At 40.5% G+C, this 22,308-nt stretch overlaps 1 protein-coding gene and 1 long non-coding RNA gene across 2 annotated transcripts; both read left to right on the top strand.

Annotated features, from left to right (window-relative positions):
- The first annotated feature begins 1,672 nt into the window (after positions 1-1,672).
- LOC145864342 (uncharacterized) lies at positions 1,673-9,412 on the top strand. The gene is made up of 3 exons (XR_014382908.1): positions 1,673-1,996; positions 2,131-2,226; positions 9,300-9,412. It is a non-coding gene; the product is annotated as an uncharacterized LOC145864342 (long non-coding RNA).
- Positions 9,413-11,854: 2,442 nt separating this feature from the next.
- On the top strand, positions 11,855-16,664 carry LOC123737957 (uncharacterized). The gene is made up of 6 exons (XM_082969470.1): positions 11,855-12,112; positions 12,397-12,720; positions 13,208-13,372; positions 13,777-13,824; positions 15,779-15,930; positions 16,440-16,664. The coding sequence occupies exons 1-6, from the start codon at positions 12,073-12,075 to the stop codon at positions 16,662-16,664; spliced, it is 954 nt and encodes a 317-aa protein (XP_082825596.1). The 5' UTR covers positions 11,855-12,072.
- Positions 16,665-22,308: the final 5,644 nt, after the last annotated feature.

Genomic DNA, 22,308 nt, shown 5'->3' on the forward strand with positions numbered 1-22,308 from the left:
TCTGCTTTGGCAATGTAAGCATGTTTCCCATGCCAATAAAGCCCTTTGAATTTAATTTAATTTAAAGACAGAGATAGACAAAAAGACAGAGACAAAAACACAGAGAAAGAGAGAAAGAGAAAGAGAGAGAGAGAGAGACAGAGGAGAGGGTGGGGGTGTCAGATGAGGGAGGAGCTTTCAATTAAGAAACACCCTGCTATCAAACTAGTTGCTGACAGAGAAGCTGTTGTGGACCTGTGCTAGCTGGTAGTATAGTAAAGTAACTTAAACAATATAGTTACTGTGGAAGTAAAGTAACTTTAACAGTATAGTAACTGAGGTAGTAAAGTAGCTTAACAGTATAGTAACTGTGATAGTAAAGTAACTTTAACAGTATAGTAACTGTGATAGTAAAGTAACTTCAACAGTACAGTTAATGTGTTAGTAAAGTAACTTTAACAGTATAGTAACTGTGGTAGTAAAGTAACTTTAACAGTATAGTAACTTTGATAGTAATGTAACTTTAACAGTATAGTAACTGTGATAGTAAAGTAACTTTAACAGTATAGTAACTGAGGATTAACTGTCCAGAATGAAGATACTCCATGTGGTCTCCTGCTGTCTCCTCTCAGGTGAGTTCTGTCTGTCTGTCTGTCTGTCTGTCTGTCTGTCTGTCTGTCTGTCTGTCTGTCTGTCTGTCTGTCTGTCTGTCTGTCTGTCTGTCTGTCTGTCTGTCTGTCTGTCTGTCTGTCTGTCTGTCTGTCTGTCTGTCTGTCTGTCTGTCTGTCTGTCTGTCTGTCTGTCTGTATCAGTTTCTATAGTACTAGACTGTATACTGTCTGTAGTCTGTATCAGTTTCTATGGTACTAGACTGTATAGTGTCTGTAGTCTGTATCAGTTTCTATAGTACTAGACTGGATACTGTCTGGATGATATAATATACTAAGATAATGATTTGTCTATAAGGAGCCAGAATGTGATACACTAGAGATATGATCAGATGATATATCTGCATATTCATGGTAGAATGTACTTAACTTATCTCATGTCTCTGTTGATGGGTACAGTAGGACTATGATGGTGTTGAGGACAAAGAGGTCCAGTTCCTCTTTAGTGACCGTATGTTTCTGTTTTACAGCTCTCTGTTGATGGGTACAGTAGGACTATGATGGTGTTGAGGACAGAGGTCCAGTTCCTCTTTAGTGACCGTATGTTTCTGTTTTACAGCTCTCTGTTGATGGGTACAGTAGGACTATGATGGTGTTGAGGACAAAGAGGTCCAGTTCCTCTTTAGTGACCGTATGTTTCTGTTTTACAGCTCTCTGTTGATGGGTACAGTAGGACAATGATGGTGTTGAGGACAAAGAGGTCCAGTTCCTCTTTAGTGACCGTATGTTTCTGTTTTACAGCTCTCTGTTGATGGGTACAGTAGGACTATGATGGTGTTGAGGACAAAGAGGTCCAGTTCCTCTTTAGTGACCGTATGTTTCTGTTTTACAGCTCTCTGTTGATGGGTACAGTAGGACTATGATGGTGTTGAGGACAAAGAAGACAGTTCCTCTTTAGTGACCGTATGTTTCTGTTTTACAGCTCTCTGTTGATGGGTACAGTAGGACTATGATGGTGTTGAGGACAAAGAGGTCCAGTTCCTCTTTAGTGACCGTATGTTTCTGTTTTACAGCTCTCTGTGTTGTGGAGTCAGTCATCACTAAGGCGACTGGAGTTGTTGGAGGACAGGTCACAATTCAGTGCTCATATGCAGATAAATGGTTTGTAAAAAGCAATGACAAGTACTTCTGTAGGAAGAAATGTGACAGTTACAATGACATTCTGGTTCAAACTCAGAAGAACAAGAACTATATTGAGAAAGGAAGATACACCATTATTGACAAAAGAAATGGAGACTTCACTGTTACCATCAAGAATCTGATGAAGTCAGACTCTGGGACCTACTGGTGTGGAGTCGACAGATCTATAAAAGATTCATACCAAGAGGTGCGTCTCACAGTTACAGATGGTGAGTGAACCTTTAAGTACATTTGTCTTGACAAATTCAGATGTTAATGTTTGTTACAGGCTTCATGACTTCATTAGAGAAAAGTAAAATGTTGACAGTATTTGTGGCTGCCTGTTCTTTTGTTTTACACACAGCTCCTCCTAAACCATCAACTGTCACCTCCAAACCTCATGTCACCACAACATTCATTCCATCAGGAGACATCAGTGTTGGTCCTTCACAGACAGCAGGTATGATGGACTTGTCCCTTGCAATCAATCTTTCACCAACAGACAACTTTAATGTGCTGCTATAGACAGAAACAACAATATCTGGTCAAGCATTAGACAAATCTCACTCCATCTTTCTTTTCTCTCTATTTCTCCCCTTTCTCTCTCTATTTCTCTCTCTCTCTTTTTTTCTCTCTCTCTCTTTTTCTCTCTCTCTCTCCTGCAATTCAAGTGGTTTTATTGGCATAGGAAACAAATGTTTACATTGCCAAAGCAAGTGAAATGGATGAACAAAGTGAAATAAACAAAAAGTGAACAGCAAATATTACACTTACACAAGTTCCAAAAGAATAAAGACATTTGAAATGTCATGTGTCTATATACAGTGATGTAAAATAGTTAAAGTAGAAAAGGGTTAGACCCAGATGCAGACCACGTCAGATAAACTATAGTTTAATAATCCAACAGGGGCAGGCAATAGACAGGTCAAGGCAGGCAGGGGTCAGAAACCAGGTGGGGCAACGGTTGGGTCTAATTGTGTTGCAGTCCTGGGGCTCGGTGGGGTCTGTTTGTGAACAGAGCCTCAGGACCAGCATGCTTAGGATAGTCTTTTCCAGGTTCATCTCTCTGTAGGTGATGGCTTTGGAATGGAAGGTTTGGGAATTGCTTCCTTTTAGGTGGGTGTGAATTTTATTAGCTCTTTTCTGGATTTTGATACTTAGCTCTACTTGTTCTCCCCACTGTATTTTGGTGTTTTACAGAGGATCTTTTTTGCAGATTTCTGCATGCGGACTCTGAATTTGGTGTTTGTCCCATTTTGTGAATTCTTAGTTGGTGAGCGGACCCCAGACCTCACAACAGTAAAAGGGCAATGGGTTCTATGAATTATTCAAGAATTTTTAGCCAACTCTTAATTGGTATGTCCAATTTTATCTTCCTTTCCATGGCATAAAAGTCCCTTGCCTTGTCTCTAAGAATGTTCACAGTTGTGGAAGTTACCTGTGGCGCTGATGTTTAGGTCGAGGTATGTGTAGTTTTGTGTGCAAAAGAGCAACGGTGTCTAGATGGAATTTATATTTGTTGTCCTGACACCTGGACCTTTTTTGAAACATCATAATTTTTGTCCTATTGAGCTTTACTGTCAGGGCCCAGGTCTGACAGAATCTGTGCAGAAGATCTAGGTGCTGCTGTATGCCCACCTTGGTTGGGGACAGAAGCACCAGATCAGCAAACAGTAGACATTTGACTTCAGATTCTAGTAGGGTGGGGCCGGGTGCGGCAGACTGTACTAGTGCCCTCGTCAATGTGTTGATATGTGACCTGATTCAGGAAACTAGGCCTGTCTCAAGTCACGACTTCACAGGAGAGTCGTATGAACGTAAATTTTTTTTTAATCAAAATGCGTTTTTTGGCAGAAATGCCTTCTCGAATACGTGAACATTCATGTGCCTTAATAACAAACTTGTATGCCATCTGTAAATACGAATAAAATGGTTTCATTACAAGCCTTGTAGGTTAAGCCACAGAAAGACGGCAACCTTCCAACTATCCATGATTGGCTTATCAGGATTCAAGCTAAGACCCAAGTGCACACTGTGAAGTAACAATGTTTATTGTAACCACAGGGGCAGGCAAACGACAGGTCAAGGCAGGCAGGGGTCGATAATCCAGAGCAGAGGTCAAGGTACAGGACGGCAGGCAGGCTCAGGTCATGCAGAGGTTGGTAATCCAGAGGAGGAGCAAAGGTACAGGACGGCAGGCAGGCTCAGGGTTAGAGACAGGCAGTGGTCTGGTGGGCGGGCACAGGGTCAGGACAGGCAAAGGTCAAAGTACCAATTTATTGCGTAATTAATAGCTGATTCTAAGATTTGTAATTGATAACGTATGTTTTTGCTGTTTGTTCTTTGTTATAGAGACAAAAAGATTGGAGAAATGGCTTCTCCACACATCTCCATTTTGGAAAGATAACTCTTTGTGTTGTTGTTTGTTTAGTGTGTTGTTTAGATTCTATGGATTCTGCAATTACACTGAGGCAATTTCTGACATGCTGTTCCTTCTTTTTCCTTTGTGTATTTCAGTATTTTTTAAAGTGGTTCACCATAGTGAAGACGTAGACTTAGGTTTTCTGGGTGTATGTTTTTGATTGGATAGGTTTCTCAATTTCTTTCTTAGGTTTTTGCATTCTTCATCAAATATACTGTTTAGACTTTCTACTGCCAAGTTTACACCTTCACTATTACAGTGAAATGTTTTGTCCAGGAAGTTGTCTAAAAGGGATTGAATTTGTTGTTGCCTAATTGTTTTTTGGTAGGTTTCTACACTACTTTCCTTCAATCTACAGCATTTCTTAATATTGTGCAGTTCCTTTGGCTTTGATGCCTCATGATTGAGTATTTCTCTGTTCAGGTAGACTGTGATTTTGCTGTGATCTGATAGGGGTGTTAGTGGGCTGACTGTGAACACTCTGAGAGACTCTGGGTTGAGGTCAGTGTTAAAGTAATCTACAGTACTACAGCCAAGTGATGAGCTGTAGGTGTACCTACCATAGGAGTCTCTTCGAAGCCAATGACTATGTACATACCCAGCATCTGACAGATCTGCAGGAGTTGTGACCCATTTGTGTTGGTTATTAAAATGTTGACTAATTTAATAGAGTGGATTAGGTCTGCTCTATAGCAAATTAGCATACCCCTGAGTCTCTTCCCTGTTTCACACCTGGTAGTTTGGTGGATGGGACTACCAGCTCTCTGTAACCTAGTGGGCAACCAGTGGGTCCGTCTCCTCTGTACCATGTTTCTTGTAGGATGACAATGTCTGTATTTCCAATTTCTTTGATAAAGTCTGGGTTCCTGCTCTTCAGGCCAAAGGCAGATGACCTCAGACCTTGTATATTCCAGGATGAGATAGTAAAAGCTTTGTGTTCCATAGTGTCGAGTGTTGCCTCCTTCACTTTCACTTTTTTCAACCGCCACCATTCCCCCCCTTTCTCCTCTGTAGACTCTCCATCCTTGGACTCTCCTGCAAGACAGAGTGAGAGTGCTGTTAAGTTCAACCTCTGTAGGGTAGGTGGGATGCAATCGTCCCACACTATTCAACAGCCAGTGAAAAATCAGAGCGCCAAATTTAAAACCACAAAATGTCATAATTCAAAGTTCTCAAACATAGGACTATTTTACACCATTTTATAGATACACTTCTCCTGAATCGAACCACGTTGTCCGATTTCCAAAAGGCTTTATAGCGAAAGCAAAACATTCGATTATTTTAGGAGAGTACATAGACACAAATAACCACACAGCCATTTCCAAGCAACTATCATGCATCACAAATACCCAAAACACAGCTAAATGAAGCACTAACCTTTGACGATCTTCATCAGATGACACTCCTAGGACATCATGTTACACAATACATGCATTTTTTGTTCAATCAAGTTCATATTTATATCTAAAAACAGCATTTTACATCGGCGCGTGACGTTCAGAAAATATTTTGCCTCCAATACTGCCGGTGAATCAGCGCTACAATTTACAAAAATACTCGTCATAAACGTTGATAAAATATTAACCTCTTACATCTAGACGTTCCGCTAGCGGAACACCTGAAAGCACATTTTGCAATATTCTGAGTAGATAGCCTGGCCATCATGGCTAGCTATTTTGACACCCACCAAGTTTAGCCCTCACCAAACTCAGATTTACTATAAGAAAAATTGGATTACCTTTGCTGTTCTTCGTCAGAATGCACTCCCAGGACTTCTACTTCATCACCCAATGTTGTTTTGGTTCCAAATAATCCATAGTTATATCCAAATAGCGCTGTTTTGTTGTGCGTTCAAGACACTATCCAAGGGTAACGAAGGGTGACGCGCCCGGCGCATATCGTGACAAAAAAATTCGAAATATTCCATTACCGTACTTCGAAGCATGTCAAACGCTGTTTAAAATACATTTTTATGCTATTTTTCTCGTAAAATAGCGATAATATTCCGACCGGGAGTCGTTGTTTTCGTTCAAAGACTGAAAATAAAAACATGGAGTCATCTCGTGCACGCGCGCCCCAGTCTCATTGTTTTCAGAACGACCACTATCCAAATGCGCTACTGTTTTTCAGCCATGGCCTGCAAAGACATCATTCACCGTTTTGCCGCCTTCTGAGAGCCTATGGGAGCCGTAGAAATTGTCACGTTACAGCAGAGATCCTCAGTTTTGGATAGAGATGGCAAAGAAGGCCAAGAAATGGTTAGACAGGGTACTTCCTGTACAGAATCTTCTCAGGTTTTGGCCTGCCATTTGAGTTCTGTTATACTCACAGACACCATTCAAACAGTTTTAAAAACTTTGGAGTGTTTTCTATCCAAAGCTAATAATTATATGCATATTCTAGTTTCTGGGCAGGAGTAATAACCAGATTAAATCGGGTACGTTTTTTATCCGGATGTGAAAATACTGCCACCTAGCCATAACAGGTTATACTGTCATTCAAAGAATTATAGATGAACATCACCTTTATCCTGTTGGGGCTAGGGGGCAGTATTTTCACGGCCGGATGAAAAACGTACCCAATTTAAACAGGTTACTACTTTGGCCCAGAAAATAGAATATGCATATTATTAGTAGATTTGGATAGAAAACACTCTGAAGTTTCTAAAACAGTTTGAATGGTGTCTGTGAGTATAACAGAACTCATATGGCAGGCAAAAAAACGGAGAAAAATTGAATCAGGAAGTGGGGGAAATTAGAAATGTAGTTTTTCTTTTGAATCCCTTGAAAAACTACAGTGACGTAGGATTTACGTTGCACCTCCTAACTCTTCCATTGGCTGTCAACAATCTTTAGGAACTGTTTTTTTCCGTCACCTGTTACCGGGCAGAAAATTATGGCTCAGTCAATCACTGGCCAGTCTGAGGACAGGTGTCTTATGTTGCGCGTGCACATGACTTCGTTGTTTTTTTATTTTTCTTCTGGGATGAATACCTATTGCCCGGTTGTAAAATTATCGCAATTTTACGTAAAAAAATACCCTAAAGGATTGATTGTAAACATCGTTTGATGTGTTTCTACAAACGGTAATGGAACTTTGAACATTTTGTCTATGGATTTGCGTCCACCCCACATGGCATTGTAAAGTGTTCTGGATGGGTCAACAAAAAGGACGTATTTGGACATAAATGATGGACTTTGCAGAACAAATGAACATTTCTTGTGGAAGTGGGTGCCCATCTGAGTGCGTTCCGCCGAAGATCAGCAAAGGTAAGTAAATATTTCGAACATATTTTTAGAGATTTGTCGACGCTGTGGTTGTAGGCTAAGTTCTGTACTCAGAATATTGAACAATGTGCTTTTTCCGTAAAGTTATTTTGAAATCTGACAAAGTGGTTGCATAAAGGAGTAGATTATCTCTAATTCTTTAAATAATTGTTATCAATTTTTTCAACGTTTATGAGTTCTTCTGTAAATTCAATGTGCCTATTCACCGGAGGTTATGGGGAGAAAACATTTTCTGAACGTCACGCGCCAATGTAAAAATTGGTTTTTGGATATAAATATAAACTTGATCGAACAAAAAATGCATGTATTGTCTAACATGATGTCCTAGGAGTGTCATCTGATGAAGGTGGTCAAAGGTTAGTGCTTAATTTTAGCTGTATATCTGGTTTTGTGATGGCTATCCGTGCTTGGAAAATGGCTATTTTTTTTTGCTAAGGTGCTATGCTAAAATAATCTAACGTTTTGCTTTCACCGTAAAGCCTTTTTGAAATCGGACAATGTGATTGGATTAACGAGTAGAGTATCTTTAAAATGCCGTGTAATGCTTGAATTTTAATTTTGAGATTATTTTGTTTAGAATTTCGCACCGTGCTATCTCACTGGTTGTTGTCCAACCAATCCCTTTAGTGGGATTGTATCCTCTAGAGGTTATGCTAACGCTGTGAAAGATTTCAAAATAACTTTACTGGGAAAGCACACTTTGCAATAATCTGAGTACTGCGCTCAGAAAAATACACATAGCCGCCATTTTGGAGTCATCTAAATGCATAAATAACATTAGAAATATTCACTTACCTTTAATAATCTTCATCAGAAGGCACTTCCAGAGATCCCAGGTCCACAACAAATGTTGTTTTGTTCGATAAACTCTAAATAGCTCCTTGTTGTTCGCGTGTTCAGTTCAAAAAATCTATTTACGTTCGTTCAAACATGTCAAACGTTGTAAAGCATCAATCTTTAGGGCCTTTAGAACGTGAAACTTCAGTAATATTCCAACCGGACGGTTCCTGTGTCTTGAAAAACGTTTTGGAACAGAGGTTCCTCCCTCATGAACGCACGCCAATGAAGTGATGTCATTCCCTGGGTTACCAACTTCCCAGCCTTCTTGTTCGGTCTCTGTTCATCATAGACGCCTCAAACAACTTTCTAAAGACTGTTGACATCTAGAGGAAGCCTTAGGAAGTGCAAAATGAATCCTTAGTCACTGTGTGTTCCATTGGCAATGACTTGAAAATAGTACAGCCACAAGATTTTCATTTCCTGCTTGTATTTTTCTCAGGGTTTTGCCTGCCATATGAGTTCTGTTATACTCACAGACATCATTCAAACAGTTTTAGAAACTTCAGAGTGTTTTCTATCCAAATCTACTAATAATTTGCATATTCCAGTTCCTGGGCCCGAGTAGTAGGCCGTTTAATTTGTGTACGTTTTTCATCCGGCCGTGAAAATACTGCCCCCTACCCTAGAGAGGTTAATGTCTAGTGATGTAGTGATGGCCATGTTGTCCTACTGATGATGTAGAGGCCAACAGGAAGTCATGCACTGTTGCTAGGGTTACTATGATAAACAAAAAAATGTATTGGAAATGGTACGTAAGGCTCAAATGGGAAATGTAGTCACATATTTAGAAATACATTATTTATTTGTCAGTGTATTTATCATAGTGCAATACATAAATACACTGACATGAAGAAATTATCATTTAACATCACACATTCACACGTTTAAGTCACGTTTACGTAAAACTATATATAATAAAATACATCAAACATTCAACGGTTAATTTTTGTCATTTATCACCCCTCATACCTCCCTGTATTCCAGGTACCTCAGTGGTGATCATTGTGTGTGTTAGTCTGGCTGTGTTGGTGTTTGCTGTCACCCCCCTCATATTCTACAGGTGCTGGCACAGCAACAAGGCTCTAGGTGAGATACCATCAAACACACACACACGTCCACTCACGCACACACACTCACATCTTGTTGACACACACACATGCTAGCTCACACACACAAACACAATCTTGCGCACACACAAACACACAGAGTTATAATATATGTTGTGTTTCCACAGGGTCAGTCTCTAACAGGCCTGATGCAGGAAGCACTGGAGAGGTGAGAGAGAGTGAGAGTGAGAGTGATAGTGAGAGAGTGAGAGAGTGAGTGAGAGAGTGAGTGAGTGAGTGAGTGAGTGAGTGAGTGAGAGAGAGAGAGAGAGCATGCATTTGTGTGTGTCTGTACGTGAGTGAGCACATGTGTTTGTGTGTCTTTCTTCACCTAATGATTTTCCTCACTGTTTAACATGTTGATGATGAGGAGGATGATGAGGATGAAGAAAGTAGAACTTCTACCCAGAATGCAGTGGATCCTCGGCCCGTGTCCAAAGCTAACCCAGAATGCATTGCTCATGACCCTGCCCTCGACCAATCAGCCTATCAGGCGCTGGAACACAAAGCATTGGCTGTCTACCAGAGCCTCGACGATGTCACAGCTACTGACTCTGAATAGACTCTGTAGAACTAATTAAAGTCTATTATGTAATTAAGTTCTAATATGTAATTCTATGGTCTGTAGTCTGAAGAGAAGAGGTTGTCTGATCGTCTGGTTGTGACACAGCGTTGTTGTTACCAGAGCTGGGGTCCAATTCCATTGAATTGAATACCATTTCAATACAGACAATAAATCACAATTCATCATTGATTTACCATCATTTTCCATGTGGACTTTTCAATCAATGAATGGAATTTCACTTCACTTCCTGAATTGACGGAGTTGAAACATATAGTTCATTATAATAAGTTGTTGGGTTCTAACTTGTGTGATTATAGATTCGAGACCATAAGCCTTGGAGGTGCAAATATACGATCAACTGTGTTAATCATGTTTGTTTTCTAAGTCATTTCCAAGTTGATATAATTTAGTATGGAGTTACTGTTAAAAATGAGGGACTGTTGGGTTTCTTGAAATAACGTGAAATATCCTTATTATTGTTTATTAGAACTGGGAGAATAGAAATACTGAGAGAGAAAGGGGAGTGCAGAAAGATTACATTCAGTCACAACATGTTACTGTTAAATCTCATGTATCCTGTTGAGAAGAGAAGGGCAACAGTCAGGTTCCAGTCACTGATAAGGTAGGACAGCCATAAGTTATGGAGGAGTGAGGAATTTGGGCAGAGGTCAGGTCAGATGGAGTGGAAAAGAACAGTCACCACTAAAATCCTGCCTAGCAACAGAGATGTATTGGCTGTCCAGATGTTCAAGGAGAAGCCTCCGCCTAGAAAGTGGATACAACTACCTGTGCTAATGTAAAAGTGTTTTTGTCTTTTCATCTGTTTGAACCAGTGGGTGAATAAACTTGGTTTGAGTTTTTAACTCTGTCTGTCAGAACCTAACCAACTGTAACCTCGTCCCCAGGCTCAATAGAGAGAGAGAGAGAGAGACGACTGGTGGTGGAGATTATAGTAGATGTATTAATCAGTACTGATAACATTCTGTAGGGGGCGATGTGGAGGTCATTCTATTGGTTTACTGAGATCTCAGTAGCTTGTCTGTTATGTGATGACATCATTCATTAAGGGGAGTTGGGTTGTAGAGGAGGGATGTTTCTTCTGTTCACAAACTCATCTGTTGAGTTGATCATTTACAAAGACTGTATTTGGATCAATTAAATGTCAGAAAAAAGTTATAAAATATATTGATGTTTACTTTAACTATATTGTCATCATCTCAACAATGTGTTCCTCCTCTGCTGAAACAAACATGGTAACTTTAGAACAGAGAAGTTGACTGTTTTAACACTTAGTCACCACAGCTAGCTGAGTTCTCTTGTGGGTTAGAAGTCTAACCTCCGGCCGGTTTGAACCAGTTTCACTCTGCAGCAGATATAGACCTGCAGACACTGAGGTCACTACAGAGAAATCATCAAGATGTATAGGATAATGCCCAGCCCTTCACTACCACCATCACTATCTCAATCTCTCTGACATGCTTTGACAATGTAAACATATGTTTCCTATGCCAATAAAGCCCTTTGAATTTAATTTAATTGAGAGAGAGAGAGATAGACAGAGAGAGAGAGAGAGAGAGAAAGAAAGAAAGAAAGGGAGACAGAGAGACACAGAGACAGAGAGAGAGAGAAAGAAAGAGACACAGACAGAGAGAGAAAGAAAGAAAGGGAGGCAGAGAGAGACAGAGAGAGAGAGAGAAAGAAAGAAAGGGAGACAGAGAGACAGACAGAGAGAGAGAGAGAGAGAGAGAGAGAGAGAGAGCGAGAGAAAGAGAGAGAAAGAGAGAGGAGTGGGGTGTCAGAAGGAGGATCTTCATTTAAGGCAGACAGAGCACTTCAGAAACACCCTGCTGTCAAATGAGTAGCTGACAGACAAGCTGATGTGGACCTGTGCTAGCTGATAGTATAGCAAAGTAACTTCAACAGTATAGTAACTTTAATAGTAAAGTAACTTTAACTGTATAGTAACTCTGGTATTATAGTAACTTTAACAGTATAGTAACTGAGGAGTAAAGTAACTTTAACAGAATAGTAACTGTGGTAGTAAAGTAACTTTAACAGTATAGTAACTGAGGAGTAACTGTCCAGAATGAAGATACTCCATGTTGTCTCATGCTGTCTCCTCTTAGGTGAGTCTTCAACCTGGGTTTGTGCAGGATTAAGTAAGATTTGAGCAGGGTTAAAGTAAGATTTGAGCAGGGTGAAAGTTAGATTTGAGCAGGGTTAAAGTTAGATTTGAGCAGGGTTAAAGTTAGATTTGAGCAGGGTTAAAGTTAGATTTGAGCAGGGTTTAAGTTAGATTTGAGCAGGGTTTAAGTTAGATTTTAGCAGGGTTAAAGTTAGATTTGAGCAGGGTCAAAGTATATCTCACAGGTCATCAGTTGTGACTGTACTGTGTGTTTCTGTTTGACAGCTCTGTGTGTTGTGGAGACAGCTGTCATTAATGTGAAGGAGGTGGTGGGAGGACAAGTCAAAATCAAATGCTCTCACACATGGGCAGGTGACAATGAAAAATATTTCTGCAAAAGAGAATGTTACCATAGAGATCGTCTTGTTCAAACTAAGGGCAACAAGCATTATATTGAGAAAGAGAGATACACCATAGAAGACTTAAGGAATGGAGTCTTCTATGTGACCATCAAAGACCTTAGGAAGTCAGACTCAGGGACCTACTGGTGTGGAGTGGGGAGATATGGCCCAGACACATACCAAGAGGTGCATCTCACAGTTACAGATGGTAAGTTAACACTCAATCACATTTGTCTTGACAAATTTAGAGGTTAATAATGTTTGTTACATGCTTCATGACTTCATTAGAGAAGGCAAAATGTTGACAATTGTCACGCCCTGACCAGGTGAACTCTTCTATTTTGGTCAGGGTGTGGCATTTCTATAGTTTATTTTCTATGTTTTTGGTATAGCCTTGCTTTGGGGCGTATTTCTATATTGGGTTCTGTCGATTCCCAATCAGAGACAGCTGTCACTAGTTGCCTCTGATTGGGGAATCATATTTAAGTTCCTTTTCCCCCCACGATGTTTGTGGGTTGTTGTCTCTTTTTGTTGGAGCAGTAGCGATACGTTTATTCTGTTTTGACCGTGTTATTTCAGTCTGTAATAAATAACATGAGTTCGCTCCCAGCTGCGCCTTGGTCCACTTCTTCCTTCCTGCACGACGATCGTTACAACAATATTTGTGGCTGCCTGTTCTTTTGTTTTACATACAGCTCCTCCTAAACCATCAACTGTCACCTCCAGACCTCATTTCTCCACAAACCTCCCAGCAACATTATCTAACATCTATACAACCCTTCCAAACCTCTCTGCAACATTATCTAACATCTCTACAATGCTTCTGGCATCTGTCAATGGTCCTCCTTCATCTAGAGCAGGTATGATGAATCTCTCATCTCAGACATTACTAATAATATGTTGTGATATGATAAATCTCTCATCTCAGACATTACTACTAATATGTTGTGATATGATGAATCTCTCATCTCAGACATTACAACTAATATGTTGTGATATGATGAATCTCTCATCTCAGACATTACAACTAATATGTTGTGATATGATGAATCTCTCATCTCAGACATTACTAATAATATGTTGTGATATGATAAATCTCTCATCTCAGACATTACTACTAATATGTTGTGATATGATGAATCTCTCATCTCAGACATTACATCTAATATGTTGTGATATTAAATGCTGTAATACCTGGGGAAATCAATTGCAACTATTCATGCTTTGGACAAATCTCTCTCTCTCTCTCTCTCTCTCTCTCTAGATGCACCTCCCTCAGACTACTCTCCAGTAGGACAGAGTCGGAGTGCTGGTAAGTTTCATGTGTACTGATTTGAGTGGTGGCAGAAGTCTCAGTAGCATCAGATTTACACCTCTTTAAGGAATACCTAGGATAGGATATAGTAATCCTTCTAACCCCCCCGCCCCCCTAAAAGATATAGATGTACTATTGTAAAGTGGTTGTTCCACTGGATATCATAAGGTGAATGCACCAATTTGTAAGTCGCTCTGGATAAGAGCGTCTGCTAAATGACTTAAATGTAAATGTAAATTTAGCTAACAGCTAATTTACATCTGTCCCAGGGAAGATTTGAGGCCATGTAGATGTCTCTCAGAGGCCAACAGGAAGTGATGCAACATTTGAGGTTTTGTAGAGAGCAGCTGCTGACACCAGGTCCTCTGTTGCTATGGTTACTCTGATCAGTTACTCATAGTATCTTCCTTTACCACACCTTGATTATGTATCTTGTCTGTCTGTCTGTCTGTCTGTCTGTCTGTCTGTCTGTCTGTCTGTCTGTGTGTCTGTTACCTTATTGACTGACCTATCCTCCAATCTACCTTACTTTACCTTATTGACTGACCTATCCACCAATCTACCTTACTTTACCTTATTGACTGACCTATCCACCAATCTACCTTACTTTACCTTATTGACTGACCTATCCTCCAGTCTACCTTACTTTACCTTATTGACTGACCTATCCACCAGTCTACCAACCAACCCACCAGAGGACCCTGGTAACGATCCATCAGTATGGTATCTATAGACTGTAAAGCATTGGGTTGAGTTATTCTGGTCATTGCTGGAAGATTGGGGAAAGTTACTGAAATGTTTCAACCCTCATAAAGTATCTCCTCCTGTCTGTGGTCAGGTCTGATGGTATCTATGATATATACAGTACTCTGTAAAGTCTCTCCTGTCTGTGGTCAGGTCTGATGGTATCTATGATATATACAGTACTCTGTAAAGTCTCTCCTCCTATCTGTGGTCAGGTCTGATGGTATCTATGATATATACAGTACTCTGTAAAGTCTCTCCTCCTGTCTGTGGTCAGGTCTGATGGTATCTATGATATATACAGTACTCTGTAAAGTCTCTCCTCCTGTCTGTGGTCAGGTCTGATGGTATCTATGATATATACAGTACTCTGTAAAGTCTCTCCTCCTGTCTGTGGTCAGGTCTGATGGTATCTATGATATATACAGTACTCTGTAAAGTCTCTCCTCCTGTCTGTGGTCAGGTCTGATGGTATCTATGATATATACAGTACTCTGTAAAGTCTCTCCTCCTGTCTGTGGTCAGGTCTGATGGTATCTATGATATATACAGTACTCTGTAAAGTCTCTCCTCCTGTCTGTGGTCAGGTCTGATGGTATCTATGATATATACAGTACTCTGTAAAGTCTCTCCTCCTGTCTGTGGTCAGGTCTGATGGTATCTATGATATATACAGTACTCTGTAAAGTCTCTCCTCCTGTCTGTGGTCAGGTCTGATGGTATCTATGATATATACAGTACTCTGTAAAGTCTCTCCTCCTGTCTGTGGTCAGGTCTGATGGTATCTATGATATATACAGTACTCTGTAAAGTCTCTCCTCCTGTCTGTGGTCAGGTCTGATGGTATCTATGATATATACAGTACTCTGTAAAGTCTCTCCTCCTGTCTGTGGTCAGGTCTGATGGTATCTATGATATATACAGTACTCTGTAAAGTCTCTCCTCCTGTCTGTGGTCAGGTCTGATGGTATCTATGATATATACAGTACTCTGTAAAGTCTCTCCTCCTGTCTGTGGTCAGGTCTGATGGTATCTATGATATATACAGTACTCTGTAAAGTCTCTCCTCCTGTCTGTGGTCAGGTCTGATGGTATCTATGATATATACAGTACTCTGTAAAGTCTCTCCTCCTGTCTGTGGTCAGGTCTGATGGTATCTATGATATATACAGTACTCTGTAAAGTCTCTCCTCCTGTCTGTGGTCAGGTCTGATGGTGTGGACCAGTGTTGGTCTGGTAGTCATGGTGACAGTGTTAGGACTGGTCCTGCTCCTGTTCTACAGACAGAGGAGAGGAACCAGGAGAACACCACCTCCACCACCAGTCTTCTCCAACACACAACCTGACCCTACTGGAGAGGTGAGACATACCAGGGTGTGTGTGTGTGTGTGTGTGTGTGTGTGTGTGTGTGTGTGTGTGTGTGTGTATCCATAATAACTTATAGTGTAGAGGTGATAGACAGGGAGGTGGTAAACTAAACATCTAAGGGTTGAGTGTGTGAGTCTACAGAGTCCTCTAGTGGGTTTCTACTGTAGTCTGTTATCATTCCTCAATCTGTCTACAGGAAGAACGTCCTACAAACAACACTTGTTCATTAGACAGCTCAGTTTCAACAGATAATGGATTCTCAGACTCATAGGCTGCGTTAACACAGCCAGTCCAAATCTGATCTTAATGATTGGTCTTTTGACCAATCAGATCAGATATTTAGCCAATTAAAGGGCTGCCTGTGTAAATGCAGCCATATTAACAATGTGGTTCTTTGTTTACATTTTTTGGTTTGAACCTTGGCTCACATTGGCTGAGGGCCCTCCACTCTTTTCCATATTGACCATCTATGTAGTAATTGTCATTGGTTCTTTATGCAGGTTGACTGTGTGTATAAGGAGATCAGAGAGGCAGACAGACAGACAGACACACTCCCTGTGGTCATCTCTTCAGTCTACTCTACTGTCAAATCACCAAACTACCCTGCTGGTCAAGCCTCTGTAACCTACCCTGCTGGCCAAGCCTCTACAACGTATCCTGCTAGTCAAGCCTCTGCAACCTACCCTGCTGGCTCTGCCACAGGTATTCCACAGATTCATGTGTAACTGCATACGTGGAGTGTTTGAATGTGGGCGTTGACAAATAAGTGGGAGGAGCAACATAAATGGGTCTATGGAAACCTAACAACTAATTGGGCAGTTTGGTTGCCACTCAAGATTGATTTGTATCGCTGCTTGTTGCTTCCTTGTAGCATTTTAGCTAACCCTAACCCTAATCCTTTTCCTAACCTTAACCTGATTCTCCTAACCTGCTAGGTTAGTTCTCCTAACCTACCATGTTAGTTATAATAACCAGCAACATTAATTCTGCTAACCTGCTATTTTATTTCTACTAACCGGCCAAGTTAATTATCCTAACCTGCCACATTAATTCTCCTAACCTGCCACATGAATTCTCCTAACCTGTCACGTTAATTCTCCTAACCTGTCACGTTAATTCTCCTAACCTGTCACGTTAATTCTCCTAACCTGCCACGTTAATTCTCCTAACCTGCCACGTTAATTCTCCTAACCTGCCACGTTAATTCTCCTAACCTGCCACGTTAATTCTCCTAACCTGCCACGTTAATTCTCCTAACCTGCCACGTTAATTCTCCTAACCTGCCACGTTAATTCTCCTAACCTGCCACGTTAATTCTCCTAACCGGCCACGTTAATTCTCCTAACCGGCCACGTTAATTATCCTAACCTGTCACGTTAATTCTCCTGACCTGTCACGTTAATTGTCCTGACCTGCCACGTTAATTCTCCTAACCTGTCACGTTAATTCTCCTAACCTGCCACGTTAATTCTCCTAACCTGCCACGTTAATTCTCCTAACCTGCCACGTTAATTCTCCTAACCTGCCACGTTAATTCTCCTAACCTGCCACGTTAATTCTCCTAACCTGCACGTTAATTATCCTAACCTGCCACGTTAATTATCCTAACCTGCCACGTTAATTCTCCTAACCTGCCACGTTAATTGTCCTAACCTGCCACGTTAATTGTCCTATCCTGCCACGTTAATTGTCCTAACCTGCCACGTTAATTCTCCTAACCTGCCACGTTAAGTATCCTAACATGCCATTTTAATTATCCTAACCTGCCTAACTGGCTTAGCTAAAATGTTACAAGGAAAACAGCAAGCAGCCACGCAAAACGGTCTTGATTGGCAACCAATCTGCCTTATTAGCTGTTATGTTTCCATACACACACTTATGTTGATCCTCCCGCTTATATTGCAATGCCAACTTTCAGACACACTCCACATATGCAATAACCCATACTTGAATCCACACTGTGACATCTATGCTAATGCTAGCTTCCACAAAGATAACATAAATCCAAGCTGTTCTACTGTAACTTCCCAAAGATAATATAAATCCTAGCTATTCTACTGCAGATCACCCAGCTTCTCTCATCTTCTGCAATGTGGATCTACTCAAAGATTCGAGTCTCTTCAAGTCCTCCAACAGCCAGTGGAGCCCAGGATGATTCCATCTATTCTACAGCCCAGCTACCCAAAGATACTGTAGAATCTACAAGATACCCTGCTGTACACCTCTCTAATGACACTCCAGAAGATGCCCTCTACTCTACAGCCCAGCTACCCAAAATAATGTAGTACTATATAATCTATACAAGAGATGCATCCCAAATGGCACCCTATTATCTATCCCCCATATAGACCCTGGTCAAATGCAGTGCTCTATAGCGAACAAGGTGACATCTGGGATGAAGGGAAGCTCCCTGTAGAGAGATGAAGGGTTGTCACCCCAGAGCCGCCATCTTGGAATGACATGAAAAAAAACTATCCCATTCATGTTTCAAATCCTCCTTGACATATTGTACTAAAACAGCTCATGTGGTTTTACTGTATATAATGTATGTAAAATATGAACATCTGGGTTTAAAATCACTGTTATCTCCAGATTTTGTGAAAGTCAACCAACATTAGTGTAGATATGTGTAAATATGAACTATGTGTTTTGTCATATAATCTTGGCTTCATTTTGTCTGTTATAATAATGAAGACAGTAATGCCATAATAGTCAGTTGTACCTTTGAGATTTACATATATGTTTAAATCAGTGTACATGTGGAGTGTTTGTGTGTGTTTGTTCATGTGCGTGTGTGTGCTTCTAGTGTGTGTTTGTCAGTGTGTGTGTGTAGTTTGTGTTTGTCAGTGTGTGTGTGTGTGTGTTTGTCAGTGTGTGTGTAGTGTGTTTTTCAGTGTGTGTACTGTGTGTTTGTCTGTGTGTGTGTGTATTGTGTGTTTGTCAGTGTGTGTGTGTAGTTTGTGTTTGTCAGTGTGTGTGTGTAATGTGTGTTTGTCAGGTGTGTGTGTGTGTGTGTTTGTCAGTGTGTGTGTGTTTGTCAGTGTGTGTGCAGGGGCGAAAATCTGATATCAACTTTGGAGGGGACAATTACATAAAATTTTCTCAAGAGCAATTCCTGAGGGGGACACCAAAAGTAGTGCTGTAACACATAGCCTACATTGTAATATGGTAAATGTATATTGAGGAACCAAAGAAATAAGGTGTTTGCCGTACTCCTAACTACCGGTACCCAAAACTACACAACAGCAATACCATTACCTTTAACAAATCTTAGTTCAGTCACCAGTTTAAGTTGAGAGTGGGGGTATCCATGGCATTTTCCAATTATGTTCCTATTTTACAAGTAAAAACAATTGAGAACCTTTCATAATGTTGCCAAACAAAGACTCAACAAACTTACCTGAGACTCCCTGTCTCTGCCAGTCTGTCCCTGCATATCTGTCCCCAACTCTGCTGTCTGTGTGCCATCTGTTGCCTGCTCTGCCTAATGACATCATTGTGAAACATTTCCATTAGAATTTAATTTCTTTCTTATGAACATTTTATCAACTAGTCTTTGAGATATTAGGCTACTAGGGTTCTTACTTTGCGTTTTGGTGTACTGAAAAATACTCTGATGTCCGTCTTTTATTTTTCTGCCATTTTTCTACCTGGCTGGCTGGCTGGCTACACACACACACAGTGTGTAGGTTATTTACAGTAGGAGATGGGCTTCTATCATCTTATCTTTTATCATTCTATTTGGGCTTCGATCTAAAAGGTAGCTAGCAAATGTGAAACGGATTAAAATGACAAGAGTTGACAGCTGTATGAGTTCACCATTTACACAACATATGCTGCAACCTTTTGTAATTTTAATAGTTTGTTTCATATTGGCTGGCTTCCAACAATAGCTGAATTTGCAAAGCTAGCGAGCACCAATTCCGTTTCAGTGGTGTTTGCTATAATCTTTGCTACCCGGGTTAAATAAAGGTGAAATAAAATAAATAAATAAAAGTTCCCTTGCGACAATTTAGCTTTTGCAACGAGACCATTAAATATATTTAAGACAATGGTAGAAGAGAGTGTAGTTCTGTTCAGTTTGGACTTCAGTTTATCGCTAACCTTATCGCAGGGACTTTGAAGCACTAACTTACATCATCTGCATGCTGATCTTGGAATAAATTGACGATAGCAAAGATTCCATCTTTGACGAGGCCACATAAATGGAATAGGTACTAGCTAGCTTAATAGTTAATATTTGCGCGCTAGCTCTGCATATTCAGCTAGTGTGTGTGCGCGATTGACTGGATTAACCTCACTTCAGTTACATTCATTGAGTGCCTTTCAGACAGTAGATACGACCCCTCTGTTACCTTGCCAACTAAGGAACTGGCAGTGGATCAAAACATTGTGAGGCAAAGGGTGGGGGGGTCGCAATCTTTTGAAACTTAAAAACGCGCTATTAAGTGTCTATAATCAGCACAATTGCTTTCATTGCATATTATTAATATTATTTAACCTGTTAGGGCTAGGGGGCAGTATTTACACGGCCGGATAAAAAACGTACCCGATTTAATCTGGTTACTACTCCTGCCCAGTAACTAGAATATGCATATAATTATTGGCTTTGGATAGAAAACACCCTAAAGTTTCTAAAACTGTTTGAATGGTGTCTGTGAGTATAACAGAACTCATATGGCAGGCAAAAACCTGAGAAGATTTCATGCAGGAAGTGGCCTGTCTGACAAGGTGTTGTTCTTCTTGCCTCTGTTTATTTAAGACTGAGGATCTTTGCTATAACGTGACACTTCCTACGGCTCCCATAGGCTCTCAGAGCCCGGGAAAAAGCTGAACGATATCGAGGCAGCCTCTGGCTGAAACACATTATCGCCTTTGACAAGTGGCCGATCAGAGGACAAAGGGCTTAGGCGCGTGCCCGAGTCGACCCTGTGCTTTATTTTCTTTCGTCTGTTTACCTAATTGCAGATTCCCGGTCGGAATATTATCGCTTTTTTACGAGAAAAATGGCATAAAAATTGATTTTAAACAGCGGTTGACATGCTTCGAAGTACAGTAATGAAATATTTAGAAATCTTTTGTCACGAAATGCGCCATGCGCATGACCCTTATTTACCATTCGGATAGTGTCTTGAACGCACGAACAAAACGCCGCTGTTGGAACATAACTATGGATTATTTGGGACCAAACCAACATTTGTTATTGAAGTAGAAGTCCTGGGAGTGCATTCTGACGAAGAACACCAAAGGTAATCAAACTTGTCTAATAGTAAATCGGAGTTTGGTGAAGGCTAAACTTGCTGGGTGTCTAAATAGCTAGCCCTGTGATGCCGGGCTATCTACTTAGAATATTGCAAAATGTGCTTTCACCGAAAAGCTATTTTAAAATTGGACATATCGAGTGCATAGAGGAGTTCTGTATCTATAATTCTTAAAATAATTGTTATGCTTTTTGTGAACGTTTATCATGAGTAATTTAGTAAATTGTTAGTAAATTCGCCGGAAGTTTGCGGGGGGTATGCTAGTTCTGAACGTCACATGCTAATGTAAAAAGCTGTTTTTTGATATAAATATGAACTTGATTGAACAAAACATGCATGTATTGTATAACATAATGTCCTAGGGTTGTCATCTGATGAAGATCATCAAAGGTTAGTGCTGCATTTAGCTGTCTTCTGGGTTTATGTGACATTATATGCTGGCTTGAAAAATGGGTGTCTGATTATTTCTGGCTTGGTACTCTGCTGACATAATCTAATGTTTTGCTTTCGTTGTAAAGCCTTTTTGAAATCGGACAGTGTGGTTAGATTACACCACTTTTTAATTTAAGAATGTGAAATGTCAGAATGATAGTAAAGAGAATATCTATTTCAGCTTTTATTTCTTTCATCACATTCCCAGTGGGTCAGGAGTTTTCATACACTCAGTTAATAAATTGGTAGCATTGTCTTTACATTTTTTTACTTTGGTAAAATGTTTCGGGTAGCCTTTCACAAGCTTCCCACAATAAGTTGGGTGAATTTTGGCCCATTCCTCCTGACAGAGCTGGTGTAACTGGGTCAGGTTTGTAGGCCTCCTTGCTCACACACACTTTTTCAGTTCTGCCCACAAATGTTCTATGGGATTGAGGTCAGGGCTTTGTGATGGCCACTCCAATACCTTGACTTTGTTGTCCTTAAGCCATTTTGCCACAACTTTGGAAGTATGCTTGGCGTCATTGTCCATTTGGAAGACCCAGTTACGACCAAGCTTTAACTTCCTGATGTCTTGAGATGTTGCTTCAATATATCCACATAATTTCCCTGCCTCATGATGCCATCGATTTTGTGAAGTGCACCAGTCCCTCCTGCAGCAAAGCACCCCGACAAC

Source organism: Salmo salar, chromosome 02, assembly GCF_965601325.2.
Source record: "Salmo salar chromosome 02, fSalSal1, whole genome shotgun sequence".
NCBI classification, from domain to species: Eukaryota; Metazoa; Chordata; class Actinopteri; order Salmoniformes; family Salmonidae; genus Salmo; species Salmo salar.